This window comes from Psittacula echo, assembly GCF_963264785.1.
Source record: "Psittacula echo genome assembly, chromosome: 9".
NCBI lineage: Eukaryota > Metazoa > Chordata > Aves > Psittaciformes > Psittacidae > Psittacula > Psittacula echo.
Genome location: NC_137745.1, coordinates 16,914,965 through 16,936,125, shown reverse-complemented (window position 1 = coordinate 16,936,125; position 21,161 = coordinate 16,914,965). Strand labels below are relative to the sequence as shown.

Sequence of the window (21,161 nt, the reverse complement as noted above, 5' to 3'; positions counted from 1 at the left end):
ATCCCTTAAAATATAGCATGGACACAACACCGACTTATGCTCAGAATACTTTAATTTACAACAGATTTTGTTTTGGCTTTTTACTGCAGCTAACTGCGAACTTAAAATCTGTAAGTTATTTTAATTTATGTCTTCTGTGAAACTATTCATGAAACTTTCTCCACCTTCCATCAGTTCACTTTTTATTTGTCTTCCAGAAGTCACTCAAACACAGTGAATGTGAACTGGGCAAATTACATAGCAGCCTTGAATGTGCTTACAGCATGTCTCCATTCATACTTGTTTTCACGTGCTTTATGAAATAACTTGTTCAGCTAAGTATGGAGAGAATTTTCCTGGAGTTAATTCTCCCAAAGCCACATGCCATCTCTGCATCTCAGCACTGCAAACTTTTACAGTGGATTCAAATGTGATGCCCAAAGAACTACAAACAAGTCAACTTTGGTATCCCAATTGACTGAAAAAAGTAACACGGAACATGTGTCAAAACAAATATGAATGCTTATGGAGAGCTTTAAAGATGCTTCAGTTTGAATAAATCAGTGGGTATTGTCTCTGTGAAAAATGCAGAATGAGACTTTAACACATAATTCCTATCATAGCTTTAAAACTTGTGCAGAAATCTTGCAGCATTGGAAATGTATTTTGCACGCTAAATAAAAACTGACAAGGGATGTATATGCCCACATTGTCAGCATGGTCCTTGCTGCCAAAAGCCAGTCTGCCACCAAAGAGATTACATTCATTTGGCCTTTGGGAATGGTGGCATCTTAGAATTTCAATTTCACACTATAATTAGAAAAAGAAGAAAAAAAAAAAAAGCCCAACACACAAGCATTAAAGTGGCTGGAGGAGGAGTACCTTGTATAGAACACTTAATTCAGGGTCAGAACTTTTATGTGGTATTTTACTGGAAACCAGCAAACTAGCTAGAGACTGGACCATACAAGATATTATGCCAGCACTGCACAGACACGTTGTCCTCAAAAGCTCAAGTATTTAAATGGGAATGAGGGCAATCACTGTGCAAGTCAGGGCATAAGGTAAAACACCTAACTTCAGTGACAAATCCACTTAATGAAAAACAGCCATGCATACCTGGAAAATATTTCTGCAAAAAAAGATGTCTTTTCTCTATTTCTCCTATTCAAATGTGCGAACCCTCTTTAGGGCAGAGTCAAGTTTTCCCCTGTTTAGTGTTTAATTTCAAACTATTTTCTCTTTACATTTGTATTAAAAATGTAGCATAAATTTTAGAGAGTACAAGCCCTGTACATGCTGTATCACCACTTCTCTATGCACCCAATTTTTTAATTCTCTTGCATCACAACTAAAAGGTTGTCCCTTGGTATATAAAATGCTACAAAAATAGCTGACCTGTGGTTTTGCTACTTTTAATGAAAAAATGGAAAAAGTTACCAAGGCACAGTAACATGTTCCTCAGACACCAGTACTTGGGTATTGATACACGAATACACATTTCACAAGGAATCAAACTATTAATATGTACATCTAGAATAGAGCTTAAAATAGCAAACCACCTAACAACAGAAGGTATTCCACTGAGAGTTCAGATTGCATTATAAAGGAAAAACCCATTTAGTATTGGTATTTTTCAATTGCTTAACTTAATACATGGCCTACACTACTCTCCATAGCATCCTACAGTATTTACTTTGCCTGCCATCAAATGATTGAATCTCACCAGTTTCCAAATAGCATTGATGTTAACTTTTTGCTCTTATGCACCAATGACTGCCTGGCTCTTTTCCTCATGGTACCCACCTTCAGATGGGCAACTCAGCGGTTTTGTATTTCTGTTGCTGGCTTTCAAAACGCTGTCTTCTGCTGATTCTCATTAAGTACAGATGCACCGCAGCTGCAGTCCTCTGAACTTCCCAGCATCAGGCAGGCAGAGAGAAAGCAAAGGTGCAGGTCACTGAAGGACCCTAAGTAGCACCAGCTAGATGTACCCACCCCGTCCTTGGTGAAGGAGCAGGTGCTCAGAGTGAGATGCCACCAGAAATGAGCTCCCACCAGAACTCATATCCACACCTCCTGTCCTGACTGTAGGCCGCGGTACCACGAACTACAAATGCACATGAATAACCACTTTCTTGTTCCACTCTCTACTCCATCCCTGACTTGAGGACAGGCGGATTGATAACAAGCTTGATAATGCAACACAACCACTGCTTTTTAACCATACCTTTTCAATCTTACATTTTCATGTCTAAAACTTGGATATCAAATTAAATAAATTATACATATGCAAGTACTTTAAAAATACTAACATTTTCATGTATCATTTTATGCATTGGTTGGTTATTTTGCCACTGCTAAGTACCTGAACATGCTTTCTTGGACAATTAAAACTGTTAGGAATATATGCACACAAGTACTTTCCATATAAAAAGTATTTCTATATTTTCTTTCATTTCATTGACAAAAAATATACTTTACAGAGAAAGTTTGGATTTTAATTATATAATTTTAGGGCACTGAGAAAGTACCTATTATTACTTTATTATTAAATAAACCAAGACTATCTCACATATTATTTTACTTTTTTTAAAAAAAAAAAAAACTGAAAAAAAAAATTAACTCATTAATCATTATCTTTGTTGTTTGGGTTTGGTTATGGTTTTTTGTCATTTGGAAAACAAATAATACATTGTTCTTTCCACGTGATTAACACATTCCCTCTGAAAGATAATACATTAAAAACGGAATGACTTTTTCAAACTCTTATTACATTAATTCACGCAGGACAACATCAGCTGCATATAAAGCATGACTTCAGGTGGAATGAGCTACGTGCTCATATTCAGGTTCACTATTATGTGTCTGTCTAAAGCACAGAGAAAAGTTTAGATTCTGACAATTGTTTTTATACTAGCAGGAGTCAGTTTGTGTGTGCTCTCAATACATCACAAAATTTACACTACTTCCTTTATCTCTACTTACCACCATTATCTTCCCTTGCCATCCTCCCTTGTTTTTCTCCTTGGTATATGCTGTATCTACTTGTGCAATAGTTCTTTAAACCTAAGTTAATTTGCTGTTTTGTCTCTAAGCCTCGTGAAAAGAAAACAAAGCATATTTATGAAAATCATTTAAAACCAAGATTATATTGGTTTTACATGTTAGCATACTAAACGCATGCATTTGTTACATACTTTTCCTGGGTACTGTTATTTTTCTGTAATTTCACAATACCTTTTTAAAGTAATATTTTCACTTTCTGTATAAGCTTAGCATTTACATAACAGTATCACCTAATACACAATATCAGATCTACTATGCATTCCATAAATTGAAAGTACACAAATATATCTTCCAGTTTACTGTTCCATTTACCTGGTTTCATTGAGAACCTACAATGGTCAAAGGACTTACTGACTAAATCTGGCTTTCTTCTCCACCTATGTAGGTTGTGTTTTGCAATTCATAAACTGATATGATTACACTTGACTGTTATTTAAAAAAAAAATAATTAGAAAATCATCATAGACACAACTAAGTAAGAAAAAAGACAGGTGTTGTCCCTGCATGATTTTAACATACTGCCTGCGTTTATTCCCATTATGCACTGTGTAGCACCCACTACTTCCTAAAGACTCCTGTATTTCCCCATTTATTAAATTATATTATATTATATATAATATATATAATATATAATATATATTACATTTTATATATAAAATATATAATATATATAATTTATATAATATATAATTATATTATATTACCTAGCTCCTATATTGATGATAAATATTTATTTTCTGTGTGTTGTTACAGACACTTTTTTTCACAATTACTTTCATGCTCTTCCAAGTGTTTATTTCTGAAATATATGACATTTATAAACACCTGTCAGTTGCAACAATTTCTTTACTAGGGAAGAACTAGATTGTCATACCTATATTTCAACTTCAGACAACACTTCTGTGTTAAGAGGTTTAGCAAAAGATTACCTTGTCATTGTAGGGAAGACAGGTCTTGCAAAGGCAGTTTTAAAATACTTTTCTACTCATTTTCACTAATTCTGTTTCCCAGCAGAATTGCACATTCCTTGTCTACTGCCTTAAAATAATAATAAAAAGAAATAAAAAAGATAAGGTATTATGTTAAATTTGCCTGTATAGCATAGCATTACCTCCAACTTTACAAGCATAGATTCTCCATGAGAAGAAATGCTAGCCACATTTTGCAGGACAGTATGTTTATAAAAATAAAATAAGCAAACACTCTGGGCAGAACATTCCCACCAACACAATGGGAATACTCTGCCATATACATGTTGCTGCATAAAAGGAGTAAGTTGCCTCTGGAGAGCAGTTCTAAATAATTACCTGCATTTGGTTATATTTCTAATATTACTACAATGAGTTACCACTGTCAATAGCCCACGAGAGAAAGCCATGGGGATAGACAAGACTCGTTTCAACAACTAAAGGAAGCAACAACCCAAGACAAAGCACGTGCTTTTGTCTGAGGCCCAGCAAAAGCTCCCCAAGAGTTCCAATTTTTATGGAAAAGTCCCCGGCAGACTAATAACTACTCCTATGTTTCCTGCTATTGCTGGAAAACTCATACAGTTTTCGGGAACAGCACGACAGCTCTCATGCAGCACTACCCAGCGACGTAACCGCTACAACAAACACACTACGGGATCGAACCAGAGCCAACCTCTCTGAGGGAGCAGCCTCCGCATCTGAACACGGCCCGCACAGCACCAACAGGCTCCGCCCATCACAACGATCCCTGCTGGAACCGAAGAAGGGGGGAGCCGAGGGTTACCCGTTGGACCACGGGAATTATGGCAGCAAGCACCGCCCATCCCGACACTGCCCCGCCCCTTTCCCCTCAGCCCCGCCCGGCGGAAGCGAGGCTCCGGCCCGCGGCAAGTCTGGGCGTGCGTCGTCCCCCCGCGCCGGCGCAGCGGGGCCGGGGACAGGTGACGTGGTAGAGCACGGGGTCGCCGCCATGGTATACATCTCTAACGGTGAGCGGGTGGCGGGTTAGGGGGTGGAAGGGTGTTTGGGCCTGTGCTCGTAGGGCGCTGTACAACGGTCACCGCCGCTGCTGGGGAGAGCCCAGCATCTTCCCCACTGCCACATCAGCCCTTCTGCAGCCTGCGTTCGAGCCGTACGTGCTCCCGAGCAGCCTTTAAGGGCTTCTAAATGTGTTCCGTAAACCTCGGAAGCGTGAATGGGACCTCTCCAACTGCAGACAGGGAAGCAGAGACCGAACAAGTAGGTTCACCCGTACACAGTATTGGGTGGTGGCTGCGATCCGGTTATTTCAAGTACTTGGACGACACCCGGCAGAGAACTAAACCTCCCGCCGCTGCCAACGAAGGGCGGGTTCTCCACCTCTAGTCCCGTGTCAACTCCGGAATGGACAGACAGGTTGCGGTGTAAAACACCATACGCTGTCACACACTCATCCCTGGCTCATATGTGCTTTGATGTGTTGCAGGACAAGTTTTAGATAACCGGAGCCGGGCTCCTTGGCGATTGTCATCTATAACAGATTTCTTCTGGTCTATAGCAGATTTTGTGGTTTTGTTGTAAGTAGCAATTAATCCTTTTGGTGAGATTTGTTTCAGATGTTTCCTATGTAGAAGTTAGTGCTGTGTGTAACACAGCAATAAAACCGTCAGATTTATGCTTCAACGTTTTGTATTGACTGTCCCTAAAACACATGCTTTACTCTGTGTGTCTTTAGTTATTACCCCCTAGAGTATATTTAACAAAAAGTGATGCTAGCTTACTGGCACTCCAGATGAGTTGTCTGACATTTCGTCCATTTTAATAGTGCAAAAAACCAAAAGCATATGGTTTTGTTAAACAGTTTCTAATAGGTGGTCAAATAATTAAGGTATCATTTGAAGATTTTCTACCACTGACAATAGATTTTGGCTATGTAAAAATAATGACACATCAGTAATCACAAATTTGTGGCCCTGGATCAAAGCCAGTTAATCTAAAAGTTCTTTTGATATATTCAACTTCTTTATTTTCATTACAGGTTTATGCTTTGTGCAGGTTTATGCATTTCTTGCATAGTTATTGCATACTTACCAGAAAAGTAGATTTTCTAGTTTAAGCCTGAGTATAATCTAGAATTACTTCAGATTTTATTTTCACATGTAAGAGAGAAATTGCCAAGATTTATTAAACAATGGTGATCTTGAGAAGATAACGCTATTCACTCCTGAACACTGCTTACTGTTTTCAGGCCATTTCTTATATCACAGCCAAAAAAATCAGAAACTATATCCAGCAATCAGTTCACCCAACACCTGTTTTTATTTTTCAGTTTCCAAAGCATTATTCATCCAGATTTGAGAAGAAGAGGCTATGCATCATCCTCCAATTCAGGAAACAATGACGGCAGAGGGTATTCTTTCATGCTCACGCTACTTCTGGTTTTTTATGATTTATCTTAGCAAAGTGGCACATATTCATATTACAGTTGTCATTGAATTGGATCATGTGAGACTAAAATGTTATTTATCTGCAGTATTTTGTCTGAAACTCACTGATAACAATGGGTAGCTTTGGGTAGCTGTAATAACATTGTAGTCTAACACAAACTGTTTTTCAAACCTGCCTAATAGACAATATGCATCTTTGTTGAATTGTTTTTTGTTACACTTGCTTCTATTCAGCATTTGATTTACATTAAAACAATCATGTACTGGATTACCTACAGATAAAGAAAAACAGTTATAGGAATATAATTTCTATAAACACTATAGGTATGGTGTTTCTTAATGGCTTATCTACCTTTTTGTTTATAAGACTTTGTAAAAGCCTCAAGTAGCCACAGCTTTCTCTTTGGAGACAGAAGTAATTAGAATAGTTTGCTTATGAGAATTTTTGTGACTGGTTGGGATTTAAATTTACAGCTTTTCACATGAAACCTGAACAACTCTTCCAGAGTTCAGATTTTCTAATTACCATCATTTAGAGACAGTGTTCTTCTATTTCTAGTTTAACAATTCCATGCTGATTAAATAGATGTTCTTCTTGCTTTCTTTTCAGGCCTCCAGCACTTCCTCGCCGTAGGATGGGTCAGATAAATCACTGGGGTGGAGGCCCTAGTCCACCACCAATGGCTGGAGGTGGATGAGGAAGGTAACTCCAAATGTGCTGTATCCTGCTTTGAACTTAGTTTTCTGGTTTGGTTGTTTGGTTGGTTTTTTTTTTTTTTTTTTTTTAAATAACAGTGGTAATTGAAAATTAAGGTAGAACGGAGTCCTCCATTTGTCCTCCTTTTGCAAAAGTTACCAAACTGGGAAGAGAATCAAAGTGGTTAGGTACTTTCAGTAAAGGAGGAGGGCGAGAGAGAAGGGGGAGTAAAAGGTTTTGGCTCAGAACAGTGAGCTTCTACTTTTAATTGCATAGAAATGGATATACAAAGTACAGCAAAAATTTTGAACACTGGTAAAAAATATTTATAACTTTAAATCTGCAGCTAACAAAATGACAAGTCCTGTCCACAACAATAGTGACTGAAACTTAGTTTGCATTTCTAATACTTATCATATGACACATGAAGTTTTTTGCTTAAACTAGATACTTCTCAATAGGAAAGGAGGAAATTAATGAAGTTGTTAAAGGATTATTAGTAGAAATCTTTTTTTCTGTTACTGTGATATAGCTATGCAAATCTTCAGTTCTAGTGAAGCATATAAATCAGAGTTGCTTAAAAGGAGGAGGGGGGCAAGAAAAAAAAGTGAAAAGGCCTGGTCTTTGTATTTCTTATGACTGCCTGAACTTTAATTATGGTTTATTAGTTAGTTTGGCTGGTAGGCATTTCATCCAACACTGGATGCATGTATAGTATAGTTTAATTTACTTTAAGACTTCTGTAAACAATCCTTCTCTTTCCTGAACCACTCCCCATTGTTACCATAACAAAAGTTACAAGAAAAAAAAAAAAGAAAAAAGCAAATGCACACAGGTGGTTAATACCTGTAAATCCTGTAGGGAAAAGTTCATATTCCAAAAAGCACATGCACCAGGACTTCAGTTCCCTAGAAGAAGGATAAGCTGCTTTCCACGACGTTTTTTTTTTTTTTTTTTTTTTTTTCCATTTCGATGTTTGGGTTTTTTTCTTTCTGACAAGACATAAGGCCAGCAAAGGCTGCCAGAAGAGTTTTTAGGTAATACCAGCACTGTGTAACCTGCTCGGGAACAGAAGTTTGCAAGCCTTTAGCATGTCTCATTTAGCTAAGTTAAGAATGATTTTATTTAAAAAAATATTACTTACATAGTTTTATCTCACAAATAAAGGCCTTTAAAGGTACTGTAATTACTTTGTCTTTTAGGTAAATGCCTGCTGAAGAGGCAAGCAAAAGCATACACATTTACAAGATGAATGGGAAGAAGAGTTTAGCAGTGGACCAAATGAGTTTGAATGTTGTGAGTGTGTATGTCTAACTGGGAACTGTTCTGTGATATAAACAGATTAATGAAGTTGTACTGGGAACTCCTTCAAGGATCCAGTGTAACTGAACCACAGTTTCATTAAATACGTGTTTACTGTCTGAAGTCTTTGTATAGTTTCTGAGTATTTTACTGTAGCTGCAAAGTAATAAATAATTTGGCTTGTCACATCATTCCTAGAAAAATCTGTCTGAAATACAGAAAACCCTTTTCAAATGAGGAAGAGCACATAATTGCTACAGAAGGTCCCTCAAGAGTCAAAGAAGTGCTTCCCAATAGGTTTTGTATTTACTCTTATTTTTTTGTCAGTACTAACATTCTGTATTTTTAATGGTATTAATGATAGCCTAAAACCACTTTTAAAATGCAACTTAAAAATTACTTTTACAATCCATGTATTTCACAAACACACTTCCTTAAGGGCCATAATGGGTTTTACAGCATACCTGGTTCATAAGCACCTCTTGAAGCAGCTTCCTTCTCCATTATAAACACTCCACCATAAAAGCCCATTTGCTGCACAAGACTTTTCTCAATTAAATAAGGCTTTGCTTTTATTACATGAAGAAAAACTTAAGTACCAGTAAACTCAAATACCGAGTGCTAACACAGAAGAGTTTCTTTTAAACAGTAATTACCTTTTAAGTAATTTGCTCCATGTCAGGATGGGAGTTATTACTGCTGGTCTTGGGGGTCAGGGTTAGTTTTTTGTTTACCCAGAGAAAGCTGCATCTATTTGAAAAAAGATTGGCTACCAAGAATCCAAATTATCTTCTACAAAGGTGCCACTGCAATTTTTCTAGTTACACTTCTCTAATAATCTCTTTAGTAACATCCAACAATGCCCCTTGGTTAGCATACACATCTGATAATTAGCTGGTTTTGGTGAAATCACCCCGCGGGTGCCTCATGCTGCTTTTACAGACAGCCAGCACAAAGTCACTATCTTTTAAACTGCCTTCAGTCCAACAGATGCATCTTCCTCAATGCCACCCAGACGCCACATCTTAGTTCATGGAGGAACTTCCCACACACAGATCGCTTGTGCACAGGTAGTCACCGTTAGTTCCTCATACGTGTATCACATCTATCGCTGGACTAAGGTGTTTTTACTGACACCGTATTTTTTAGACAGCTGGCGGGCCGCGCCCTCCCTGCTCCGCCCCACCCGCAGGACCAGCCCAGCTGACAGCTTTGGCTGCTGCCTGCTCCGAACTCCTACGGCGGCACCCCTCTGGTTCTCCGCTTACCGCCGCCCGTGCCCTCACCGCAGAGCTCGGGGGAACCCCCTGCGCCGCCGCTGCCCGCCCCGCTGCGGAACGAGACGGCGCAGGGCTACCACCCCTGAAGATCCTTTCGAGCCGCCCCACGGTACCTGCTTGAGGGGCGGTGCCACGCGCACGCCCGCCCGCTTCCGCCGCGCGCGCGCAAGCTTGGCAGCGCCACTCGACTCTCGGAGAAGCGGCTTCCGCCCGGCGGCGAGTATGACCCAGGCGGAGAAGGGCGAGGCGGAGAACGGGAAGGACAAGGAGCGGGACCGGGAGCGTGAGCAGCGCGGCGTCAAGCGGCCCATCGTCCCCGCCGCCGTGCCCGAGTCCCTGCAGGAGGTGAGGCCCGGCTGCAGAGCGGCGGCTCCTGGGGGTGGTGTTCCCTTCCGGTAGGCCGGATGACTGCACTGGGGCGGGCCGAGCTCGGCCCTTTAAAGGGCTGAGTGCGGGGCGGTGCAGGCACCGCCTCACTCCCGCCTGCGTTGTTGTGATTCCAGCAAATACAGAGCAACTTCATCGTGGTGATACACCCCGGCTCGACCACGCTGCGGCTCGGGAGGGCCACGGACACGCTGCCTGTGGGCATTCCCCATGTTATCGCGCGGCGGCACAAGCAGCAGGGGCAGGCGACCTACCGGGACAGCTGGCTCCTTAGGGACGGGCTCAATGTAAGCGGCCGCACACCGGTGACAGCATACTCCGAGCTTGCGAAAACGTTTATTTTAATGCCCTCTTTCCGTTGCATTTTCTGTTGTGCAATGTGTGTCTTCCCCTTGTGCATTATGTACTTCCAGAAAAGACGAGTTTGTCTCAAGGCAATTTTCTTTTTTCTCTTTTAATATGCAGTAGATGCCACTTTACTGAAGCCATTGAATCCTAGAATGGTTTACGTTGGAAAGGACCTTAAAGATAATCTAATTTCAAACCCCTGCCATGGGTAGGGACACCTTCCATAGACTTGCACCACTCTATGCAGTTTATTTGATTTGTTCACAATGAACTAAATCTAATAAATTGATAGGTTGAGTACACATTGATTTCTCTGCTCCATGGTCTCGTATCACACATGGTATTTCTGTTTGTAGAATGCTAACTGTAGAACTAGAATTGGACATCTCTTTTTGAATGTGCTGGTGACAAGTAGGTTTGTAAATAGGATAACATAGCAAGTCATCTTAGTCCAACCTGCTCAGAAAATATGTGGTGATCTTTCTCATAATTTGAATTTGTAAAAAGAAATAATCAAATTAATGTCTCTAATATTAAGCCTCACCTTAAAATAATTGGGATCTATTTAGACATTTTTTTCTCTTACTTAATATTTCTGTACTTAGATAGTGTCCTGAGCTCGATATTCTGGAGATAAAGTTCAGCAGCCATTAAAATCAGTTAAAAGATTCAAAGTGACTTAGAAAAATAGGTGTTGGGAACTCAAGTATGAAAGAGTTTCTTTAAAATAAACATTTTTTTTTTTACATTGTATAACCTCTGTATTTGCTACTGTCTGTCGACTACAGTAATGATTTAATTGTTTAATAAGAGCTTCAGTATTACCAGTGTACTGACATGTAGTTGGAAAGCAAGTACTTACACTGCATATTTGTGGGTTTTGTTTAGAAACCTGAAAGTACTGAGCAGAGACAAAATGGCCTGAAAATGGTGGACCAAGCAATATGGTCCAAAAAGATGTCAAATGGCGCGAGACGCATACCAGTGTCACCTGATCAGGTAACTCATTCTTAACATTTTGTTAAATTGTTCATTTATAAAGCCATTTGGTGTGATGCTGTGTCTTAGTGGACAAGCATGGATACCCTTTATAAAGCAAATACGGATAGTGCTGTTGTGTGAAGATCTGAACTCTGAATATCTGAGAAAATTGAGATCTAAAATGGTTCTTTGAGGGCTGGGCTCGGGAGGGATGTTTCTTTGTTCTTTCATGCATAAAAAGTGACTGGTAAAATACCTGTCAACAGCATTTGCTTTGATAACATTTCAGGCCAGGTCATACAACAGACAGATGCGGCCAGCTATTTTAGATCACAGTTCTGGGGCCAAGTGGACAAACACATCAAATCATCCTGAATTTTTGGTAGGAGAAGAGGTAAGACTCATTTTCCTGCTGAAATGAGACTCCATGTTATATTTTAATGCAGTTGTGTAATCAGTAGTAGTTTGCTCTGTTAGCATGTGTTGAAAGACACAGAAATTCAGTCAAGCAATACAGGAGAAACTTACTGTGGTCTAACAGTGTATTTGTTAACATTCAACAAAATGAGACAAGTTCCCCCATTTGCCTAAGATGTGTCCTGTATCCTTTACTGCTATAAATCAGTGTTTCCACTGGGACTAGGCTAGAACTTTGCCCATTTGGTACAATTCGGATAAAACGCAAGAAACTGATTAAAGGATCAGTACATGAAATCACTGCTGAGTAATTAGGTATTCATGAGCTTAAAAGTCTTTAAGTTGTTTTAATTACTAATTTCAGATAATGGAAAAATATACCATTATGCTCAGTAAATGTCCATGGATATGAACATTCAAATGATTTAAACCATGTATTTAATGTCTTTTTTTTTATTTACAGCCTCATAATCAGGCCCTGTTAAAAAGAAATCCACTGTATTGCTGTTTCATCTTGCTGCTGTATGTCTTGTATCTGCTTCTGAAATATTTGTGTAGTATTTAATACTAATCTGTGGGGAACAGCAATGCGTAGAATATCATCTCTTATTTTCAGGCACTGTATGTTAATCCACTAGATTCATACAATATACATTGGCCTATTAGAAGAGGGCAGTTGAATCTCCATCCAGGACCTGGTGGCTCCCTCACTGCGGTATTAGCAGACCTTGAAGTTATATGGTCACATGCAATACAAAAATATCTGGAAATACCATTGAAAGACCTAAAGGTGAGCTTTGAACACATTCATGTATCCAGTTCTGCAAATTTTATTGTAACAGAGAAGCAACCTGCTGTAATTAGTAGCCTCTTACTGATGGTTTTCTTAAGAAATAAATTATTTCTGCTGATGAGCATGGTTCCTAAGACAATTTGGAATTTTGTCCATGTCTTTTAAGATAAGAATTGTTAATAGAACTTCTAGCAAGGAGGTTTCAGTCTTAGTCTGTTTGGTTTGGTTCTTTTTTTCCTTTGCATTGAATGTAAAGAATGCAACCAAGGAATGGTTGCCTAATACTTGCACAATTTATTGTCCTTGCCAAGTAGATGTTTTCTCATATCTGATGTGCTTCTAAATATTTTAGTGGCCTATAAATTCTTAACTTGGTACTTCATTTGAACTCATTTTTTAAAGTAATAAAAATCTTCTCCCTTTCCGTAATTTCACTTCTTTTAATAACTTGTGTATTACGCTTTCTTCCTTAGAATCAGGTATCCAAGAATGTAAAGAGCAACTTAGTTTGAGAGCTGGCTTCAATTTACTTAATCTTTAGTACTACAGGTGCATTTTACTGATTCCAGACATCTATAATAAACAACACGTGAAAGAACTGGTAAATATGATCCTAATGAAGATGGGCTTCTCAGGTAAAACCATACATAAGCAAACACTTGATGATTAATACTGTAAAGATTAGGGTTTTTTCCCGTTAAGGCACATTTTTGCACATCACTCCCAGTTTGGCTGAGACCAGCACCTTCCAAATTTTGCTTTTCCCGTAACTGGTGTCTCTTTTAATGGTACTCTTTTACAGGTCTAATGGGGGGTTTAAAGGAAAGCAGAGAGTGAAATTAGACCTTATTTTATAATTACTTAAAGGGCATATCTAAAATGCTACAGGTGATGATAATCAAATTATTATCGTTTGATAATATAAATTTGATAATCAAATTATAATAATTTTAATCAAATAATATTGGATTAAAACTAGGAAAACAAAAAAGTAAAGTCTGACAGCAGTATCTTTAATCTTACAAAAAATAAGAACATTTGAATACAGGCATCCACCCTTCTCATAGCTTTTCTCAAGCCTTTTAAGGACATACCCAACAAAAAAATCTCTAAGCCCACCCCCATCTTCACTAAATATACAGACTCTCTGTGCAGAATCAGGCTATTGTGTAGATTTTAAAAGAGATTCGGGTGTCCTTTAAATATCAGCAACATGGCTCTGGCACTTCGCATGAATTAGATATACCTTTTTCTTGCACTGCTAGGAATTGTTGTACACCAGGAATCTGTCTGTGCTACCTTTGGAAGTGGTTTAAGCAGCGCATGCATTGTAGATGTGGGAGATCAGAAGACAAGTGTTTGCTGTGTAGAAGATGGTGTTTCCCATCGCAACACCAGGTATCTTTTAATATGCAGAATAAATATAAGCATGTACTTTGTTGCTTACCAAAGATTTGACTTTAAAAATGAGTATTTTTTTCTATAAATAACAGGGTTTTTTTACTGTTAGTCATCTAAGAATCTCATCATGTTACAATATGAACCTTAAAGAATTCTGACATCTTTAAAAGAAGAAAATGGGCAGAATTGATCCTGTGCTCTGCAAACTATATGAAAGTCATGATCACAGCATGTCTAAAGTGTTCCTGGTATTTCTCTACATCCTACTGTAGAAGGCCACTATTTCAGCAAATAAATAAAATACTCTTGTTCTTCCCTGTGTTTTAGGCTGTGCCTTGCATATGGAGGATCTGATGTGTCAAGATGTTTTTATTGGCTTATGCAACGAGCAGGATTCCCATATAGAGACTGCCAGTTAACTAATAAGTTGGATTGCCTGCTGCTTCAGCACCTAAAGGAGACATTTTGTCATCTAGATCAGGTGAGAAAGGGAAAGTAATGTATTCTCCAAGTAATTTTTTTTTTCTTTTACAGAATGCTATTTTTGGTCAGCCTATAATTGCTTATAAATAGAATAAATAGTAATATTTTACTCAGTAGAATACTGACAAGAGTCTGAAAAGCTTTAAACTTGAAGTATTTGAAAGTTCTTTTATTTTTCTTCTAGTTAAAAGGAATCCCAACTCTTAGAAAGGTTGTTTCTTTGTCCTTATTACTGAAAGAAGCTAATAGTAGCTGCATATTCACTGTTATTCAACTTCAGTTACTTGGCCAGCAGGCCTTTTCTTTTTTCTCTTCTCATTTTAGAGTCTTAGGCATGTAGAAAGTTGTTTTGGCAGATCATGCTAAAGGGAAAATCATAGAATCATAGAATAGTTGGGGTTGGAAAGGACCTACAGTTCCAACACCCCTGCCATGGGCAGGGACACCTCACACTAAACCATGCCACCCAAGGCCTCATCCAGCCTGGCCTTAAACAATACCAGGGATGGAGCATTCACAACCTCCTTGGGCAACCCATTCCAGTGCCTCACCACCCTCTCAGTAAAGAATTTCTTCCTTATATCCAATCTAAACTTCCCCTATTTAAGTTTGAACCTGTTACCCCTTGTCCTGTCACTGCAGTCCCTGATGAATAGTCCCTCCCCAGCATCCTTGTAGGCCCCCTTCAGATACTGGAAGGCTGCTATGAGGTCTCCACGCAGCCTTCTCTTCTCCAGGCTGAACAGCCCCAACTCTCTCAGCCTGTCTTCATATGGGAGGTGTTCAATTCAAGAATAGGCAAATTACATTCATAGTCTGAATAGTTTTGTTACTCTTTGTTGTTCCTACAGTTTTAAGTGGATCATGTGTATCTAAAAGACGCAAAAATAAAATTTTGTCTACATTTTTTTGACCTTAGGATATTTCTGGATTGCAAGATCATGAGTTCCAAATTCGGCATCCAGATTCTCCAGCTTTACTGTACCAGTTCCGTTTAGGGGATGAAAAATTACAGGTGATCTTTTTGGTATTTTTTAATTACAAGAATTATATTCAGCATTTGGGCCCAGTGCTACTAAGCTTACATGATTTATGCATTGTTCTTAACATACACTTGTTGATAGTTTTAAAGTTAATTATTATATGCATGAAGGCACCTAATGCAGCATAGTGGGTGCACAAGACTTCCTTACTAGCTTTAGCTAGAATGGTTGTAGCTTCATCTAAATATGATATTTATCTTTCAAGTGCAAAGAATTCTAATATTGCAAGTTTTTCAGCTCACCATTGAATATTCTAATTTGGTAACAAACTGCATTTGAGTACTTACTTACTGTACAATGCCAGAATCTGGCATTGTGTACATGTACAAGTGTATTTGTTGGTTTGTGGGTTTGTTTTGGTTTTAATTAGACAAAGCTGAAGACACTTAAGCATTTTACACAGCTCTTTGGAAAAATGTATACTTAATTTTGAACTGTGGGGAAAATAGAACAAGGTTTTGTGTTTTTTTGTTTTTTGGGTGGTTTTGTGGTGGGTTTTTTTTCCATAGTAAATGCCCAAAAATGTAAAACTGTGGAGTAAACACATGCGAAATCTCTCATTCTTCAGGCTCCAATGGCTCTGTTTTATCCAGCAACTTTTGGAATTGTTGGACAAAAAATGACAACTTTGCAACACAGGTCACAAGGTGACCCTGAGGATCCTCATGATGAACATTATCTGGTAGCCACACAAAGTAAGCAGGAGCAGGTGTGTGAATGCTCATTTTAGTTGTCATTAAGTATTATTTGATTGGGGAATAAAATCAGAGCTTATTAGCTCACCTTAGAAAACAAAGTTTGTTACCTGGATCAGAGCATGAAAGAATAAACTTATGTTAAGGGATTATGGATGTCTAGACAACTTTTTAATTAGACCTGTGTATTTTTGGAGTCTGAGGGCTTCATATTATGGCATAGATAAATCTGATGGAGTTCAAACTAAAACCTTACTTTGACAGAGCAGATTAAAATGCAAATTATACAAGGTAATAATGCAGTGCTTAACATTTCTGTTATGAAGGGAAATAGGATGGCATTTAATTAAGTCTTTGTATTGTTCTCTAACCTGCTGAAGATATTTTTACATCTTTCATAGTTTACCTTGTTTTCTCTTTTTTTAAGTCTTCAAAAGCTACAGCTGATAGAAAATCTATGTCAAAGCCTGGTGCATTTGAAGGGGACTTGAGAGGCCAAGCCTCAGACATTTCAGAGAGGATGTACCCACAAGAAGTAGAACTAGGATCTTCCCAGAGTGATTGTATGATGTCTGGAAATGACTCAGAGGAACCTTTAACAGCACACATGTCCAGGAAAACAGCTATTTCTCAGTTTGAAGGCAAAGCCTTAGGCCTTGACAAAGCCATTCTTCATAGTATTGACTGCTGTGGTAAGAATTCCACTTGTACAATTCTGTAAAATACAAATGTCAGTGTTCATTCGTGGTAACTCCTACGTTTCACTGAAGTAAGATCTATGTCCCTAAGTTTTTATCATTTCTAGAGTAGGTACACTATTCCTTATACTTGCATCTTTGTTGAGGCTTCTTGAGATAAATATTTTGAATCTCCAGGGAACAGAAAAATAATTTTAAAAGCAAACATTGTTTTCTATCTGGTTTGACTTGCACTAAATTCTTTATAATACAAATACAGGCCATTTTAACTTTAAAAACCAGTTATATTTCTATATATCCATTCATTCCAGCATCTGATGATACAAAAAAGAAGATGTACAGCTCTATCTTAGTCGTGGGAGGAGGTCTTATGTTTCATAAAGCTCAAGAGTTTCTTCAACACCGAATTCTAAACAAAATGCCACCTTCTTTCAGAAGAGTTGTTGAAAATGTTGAAGTCATCACAAGACCCAAGGTATACTGTCTACTGAAAACTAAATGGTTAATAAATTATGATTGGTTGAAATCTTTGAAAGATTAAAAAAACCATACTCTTTCAGCCCTGGCAGTGTTCAAGGCCAGGTTGGGTGGAGTCTTTGGTGACATCATTTAGTGTGAGGTGTCCCTGCCCATGGCAGGGGGGTTGGAACTAGATGATGTGAAGGTCCTTTCCAACCCTAACTATTCTATCATTCTATGATTCTTTCAAAACCACAGATTAGTTGAATATCTGAAGAGATGTAGGAGAGCTTTTAGCACACAGCACTCTCCGCTTATAGGCAGGATGTTAGAGGCGCAGCAAGAGTGTTACTAGTATTGACCACTAGTTTTGATTAACTAATGGCCATATTTTCAAAGAAACAGTCTGGCCTCTGAAGTTAAGAAAGCTCAGCAAGAAATTTCATTATGGTTTATGATTATTATTAATAAAGTATGGCATTAAAAGAGCCATTTTCACTTAGCATTAATCAGGCAAATTTGTAAAATCAAAACTTGAGTTTATTTCAGAGCCTACATTGCTGAATGCAGGATGTTCATGACATGCCTAGGAGGCATCTTAAAAAGTGACTCCTTGAAACATCTTTATTCTTTCCATATTTTTATCTCACTATTTTTTCCTGAGTAATTTTGAAAAACTTCTTTTCTCATCCCCCTCCCCAAGATCCTAAGAGGTGAATTCTGTTGGAAAAATTAACATACAACTTTGGAGAGCTACGCAAAATTAGACCAGTGATTGTGTACAATCTGTGTTTTGAATTTAGGATATGGATCCCCGCTTAATTGCATGGAAGGGAGGTGCTGTTTTAGCCTGTCTTGATACAACTCAGGAGCTGTGGATATATCAGCGAGAATGGCAGCGGTTTGGTGTCAGAATGTTAAGAGAGCGAGCTGCATTTGTATGGTAATGAATGGATATGGTTACAGTAGAACCTGCCTAACTGAAGATTCCTTTCTCCATATGCCCCTTTTTTCCAATGCAGATGTGTTGATCTTCTGCTGATAGATATTTTTGTATTTTATTAAAATTAGCTTCAACTGATATTTTTTCCAAGTGGTGCAAGAAGCACACATTACTTTAGCATTGCTGTTCTTCCCCTTTTGAATTGTCTGCACTCAAGTCTGTGTACAGAGTATCTCAGTCATCTCCAAATTTACTATATCTGTATTATACAAGTTATGTTTATGAGAATTGCACCGTGTGGGAATTTAAGGAATAAAATATTGATGTCCAGATGTTAAACCAAGATTCATGCCACATACACATACACAGAAGCAATAGCTGAAGAGTGCAGGTTGTGGGTTTCATACCTTACTCTGATTCCTATTCTAATATTACTAGGAGATGGAATTGTTATTACATAGCAGTTATGTAATTGTTATATAGATCATCATGAGAGAAGTGAAATGGAGACCCAAAACTACAGTTGTTGTTAGTATTCTGCTTATATAATAAATGATGATATTCAGTTAAAAGACTTAAAAATTTGAAGTGGAGTATTTTTTCTTCCCTCTTCTCAACATCAGAAGCTCTTGTTAGTTTCTTATTATCCATGGTAGTTATCTACTTTTCTGCCTATTAAAAAAAAAAAAAATCCAATATAATACACCCAGAAGAACTAGATGCATTTTTGTACAGCCAGCACCAACCTTGATCCCATGGTACAGGTACACAGACTTTTTCTCCCAACAACCAGTCCTTAGCTCCAGAAATGCTATTTGCTGGGGATTTTCTTCTGTAATGATGTCGTGATTATTGACCAGCACATGATTGTACAGGACCTTTTGCAATAATTCTCCTTTTCTCCCACATGGCTACCATAACATCAGTTGTTCAGCAGAATCAGAGTCGTTCACCTCATCAGGTGTTGTCAGCCCTCATGCTGCCAGAAAAAGAAAGGACAGTATGATGAAAACACACTTCTGGATATATCGCCAGTACTTTCAACATGTGGTTGTAGCTGCGCCTTTTCAAAAAATTGCCTAAAAGAATCTGTTTAGCAAAAAAGACCCCATACACTCCCTTAAAATATTAGTATTTCTACAAACAATGTGAACAATTTGAACGGCATTCTAAAGTGACAGGGGAATAGAGAGGGGACTGATTCTGTGTCTCTTACTTTTTCCTAGGAAAAAATTAGATAACTTTGTATAAGAGTATGAAAAGCAAAACTAATGAACCGAAATCAGAATTTAAAGCTTTGATTCCCATCTTCATGATGAAATAGATCCAACTTAGACACCTTACCTGCACTTACCTGTCTCCAGGTAAGTTTAGCAGAAAGAGTGTTCAGTAGCTAGAGCAACTTAAGGTCATCTACAGTGAGGGAGCAGCCTTACATTACAGACTTAATATGTTAGTCATTCTGCAAAACTAAAACCGTGAGAAAATGTGCTAAGCAAAGAAAAATTAAACACCAAAATGCTCACATGATCCCAGCTGATGTTTGCTAAAGAGGAAAGCTCTAACTAAAAATGGTCCACACTCTAAATGATTCACTGATTTTACAAGTGTTTAAGAGATTAAATATTTACTCTTCATTTAGGGGAAATAAAAAACATTGAAGGAAAAAGGCCAGGCCTGCCTGGTCTGGTAGAATGGTAGAGACTACAGAGCAAAACAACTGGGCCAAGAAACACTATTTCAGGGAGCTTAGCCCTACCCCATTCCTGTGGCCTGCACACCCATTAATGGTTCGGCTGTGTTAGGTTGACTAGAGCCCATCTTCCAGTTTAATTTCATCTGAGAGAATCAAGGCTGCACTCCTCAACCACCCTGCAACGTGAACCAAATCACAGTGAGGCCAGTGGGCAATGCCCTTCAAAAGTGCAATACTAATTTAAACTAAATGTAACCACATCTGCAGTTGCCTAAAGAAACTTGAGAGTTTCTATTACAATGACACCTAAAAGATAGTATCTTACATATAATCTTATCTAACGAAATGCTTGCAGCAAAACTCAAAGAGGAATTAGAGAAATACTGAAGTTAAAAACAGTGAGAGTTCTTACCTTGGTTTGTGATGACGCAGCTCCTGCAGCAGTTACACTGTTACACAGTTACACAGTCAGCATGAGTAGAGCAGCAAGGAGAAAACACGCAAGTCTTCCAGCTGAATAAATTGTGAGGATCTCTGACAGAGAAAGAACAATCACACTAAAATAAGTCTTGCACACCTGAAAAAGCTGTCTTCAGTTAGTGGATTACTGAAATGAGCATTTCAAATGTCTGCATATGGAAGAGAAATCGTGCTAAAAGGTAATGAAAAATGGTCAGTAATCACACTGCACACTACAGAGCTGTTGACTAATTTATTTACTTTTCTTCCCTACTTTGAAAGAAACAAGACATACCGGTCTGAATCTGCTCCCTCCAAGTTCTTCCCATGTTTCTGGAAGGTACCTCCATCATCAGTTGTTCTCTCCTTTTGTTTAGAGTTTTACCATGAGCAATAGTTAACAAAATAAATAATTCCTGAACTGCAGCGTTACTGTATTAAGCATGAACCTTGAAAATCTAAGCGATGAAAGGTAAAATGCACCAAGGGCAGTGTACTTGAAGTCATCTAAGACCAAAGTCATCTGCTTCTTAACAGGATATCGATATTCAAATATTTGTATTCCAAAGCACTGCTTTTCCAAGATTTTTGCAAGCGTACGGGGAGAATCTGCTGAATGTATATGATACATAAC

General features: G+C 38.3%; 2 protein-coding genes and 1 long non-coding RNA gene across 5 annotated transcripts; 2 read left to right on the top strand and 1 right to left on the bottom strand.

The window, feature by feature from the left end:
- The first annotated feature begins 4,873 nt into the window (after positions 1-4,873).
- Positions 4,874-8,483, top strand: SELENOK (selenoprotein K). The gene is made up of 5 exons (XM_080625250.1): positions 4,874-5,008; positions 5,485-5,575; positions 6,328-6,408; positions 7,056-7,148; positions 8,345-8,483. The coding sequence occupies exons 1-4, from the start codon at positions 4,990-4,992 to the stop codon at positions 7,141-7,143; spliced, it is 279 nt and encodes a 92-aa protein (XP_080481376.1). The 5' UTR covers positions 4,874-4,989; the 3' UTR covers positions 7,144-7,148; positions 8,345-8,483.
- Positions 6,294-9,823, bottom strand: LOC308224911. Of its 2 annotated transcripts, XR_013957615.1 has the most exons (3): positions 9,713-9,823; positions 9,101-9,194; positions 6,294-8,200 (listed from the first exon to the last, which is right to left on the bottom strand). It is a non-coding gene; the product is annotated as an uncharacterized lncRNA (long non-coding RNA). The 2 variants fall into 2 exon arrangements; XR_013957616.1 differs by lacking the exon at positions 9,713-9,823 and having other exon boundaries at positions 9,101-9,229.
- Positions 9,824-9,937: 114 nt separating this feature from the next.
- On the top strand, positions 9,938-19,270 carry ACTR8 (actin related protein 8). Of its 2 annotated transcripts, XM_080625248.1 has the most exons (13): positions 9,938-10,069; positions 10,228-10,398; positions 11,348-11,458; positions 11,730-11,834; positions 12,474-12,647; positions 13,192-13,285; positions 13,916-14,048; positions 14,379-14,532; positions 15,454-15,549; positions 16,146-16,286; positions 16,700-16,964; positions 17,282-17,445; positions 18,233-19,270. In XM_080625248.1, exons 1-13 carry the CDS (start codon positions 9,947-9,949, stop codon positions 18,374-18,376), a joined length of 1,875 nt encoding a protein of 624 aa, XP_080481374.1. In that variant the 5' UTR covers positions 9,938-9,946; the 3' UTR covers positions 18,377-19,270. The 2 variants fall into 2 exon arrangements, with proteins under 2 accessions (XP_080481374.1, XP_080481375.1); XM_080625249.1 differs by lacking the exon at positions 9,938-10,069 and having other exon boundaries at positions 10,308-10,445.
- Positions 19,271-21,161: the final 1,891 nt, after the last annotated feature.

Bases quoted from the DNA above. Each gene is read 5' to 3' on its own strand.
- ACTR8 (XM_080625248.1), top strand. From the start codon at position 9,947: ATGACCCAGGCGGAGAAGGGCGAGGCGGAGAACGGGAAGGACAAGGAG. The intron at 10,070-10,227 runs GTGAGGCCCGGC...TTGTGATTCCAG, and splicing joins TGCCCGAGTCCCTGCAGGAG to CAAATACAGAGCAACTTCAT. The intron at 11,835-12,473 runs GTAAGACTCATT...TCTTATTTTCAG, and splicing joins AATTTTTGGTAGGAGAAGAG to GCACTGTATGTTAATCCACT.
- SELENOK (XM_080625250.1), top strand. The intron at 5,576-6,327 runs GTAAGTAGCAAT...TTTATTTTTCAG, and splicing joins GCAGATTTTGTGGTTTTGTT to TTTCCAAAGCATTATTCATC. The intron at 6,409-7,055 runs GTATTCTTTCAT...CTTTCTTTTCAG, and splicing joins GGAAACAATGACGGCAGAGG to GCCTCCAGCACTTCCTCGCC.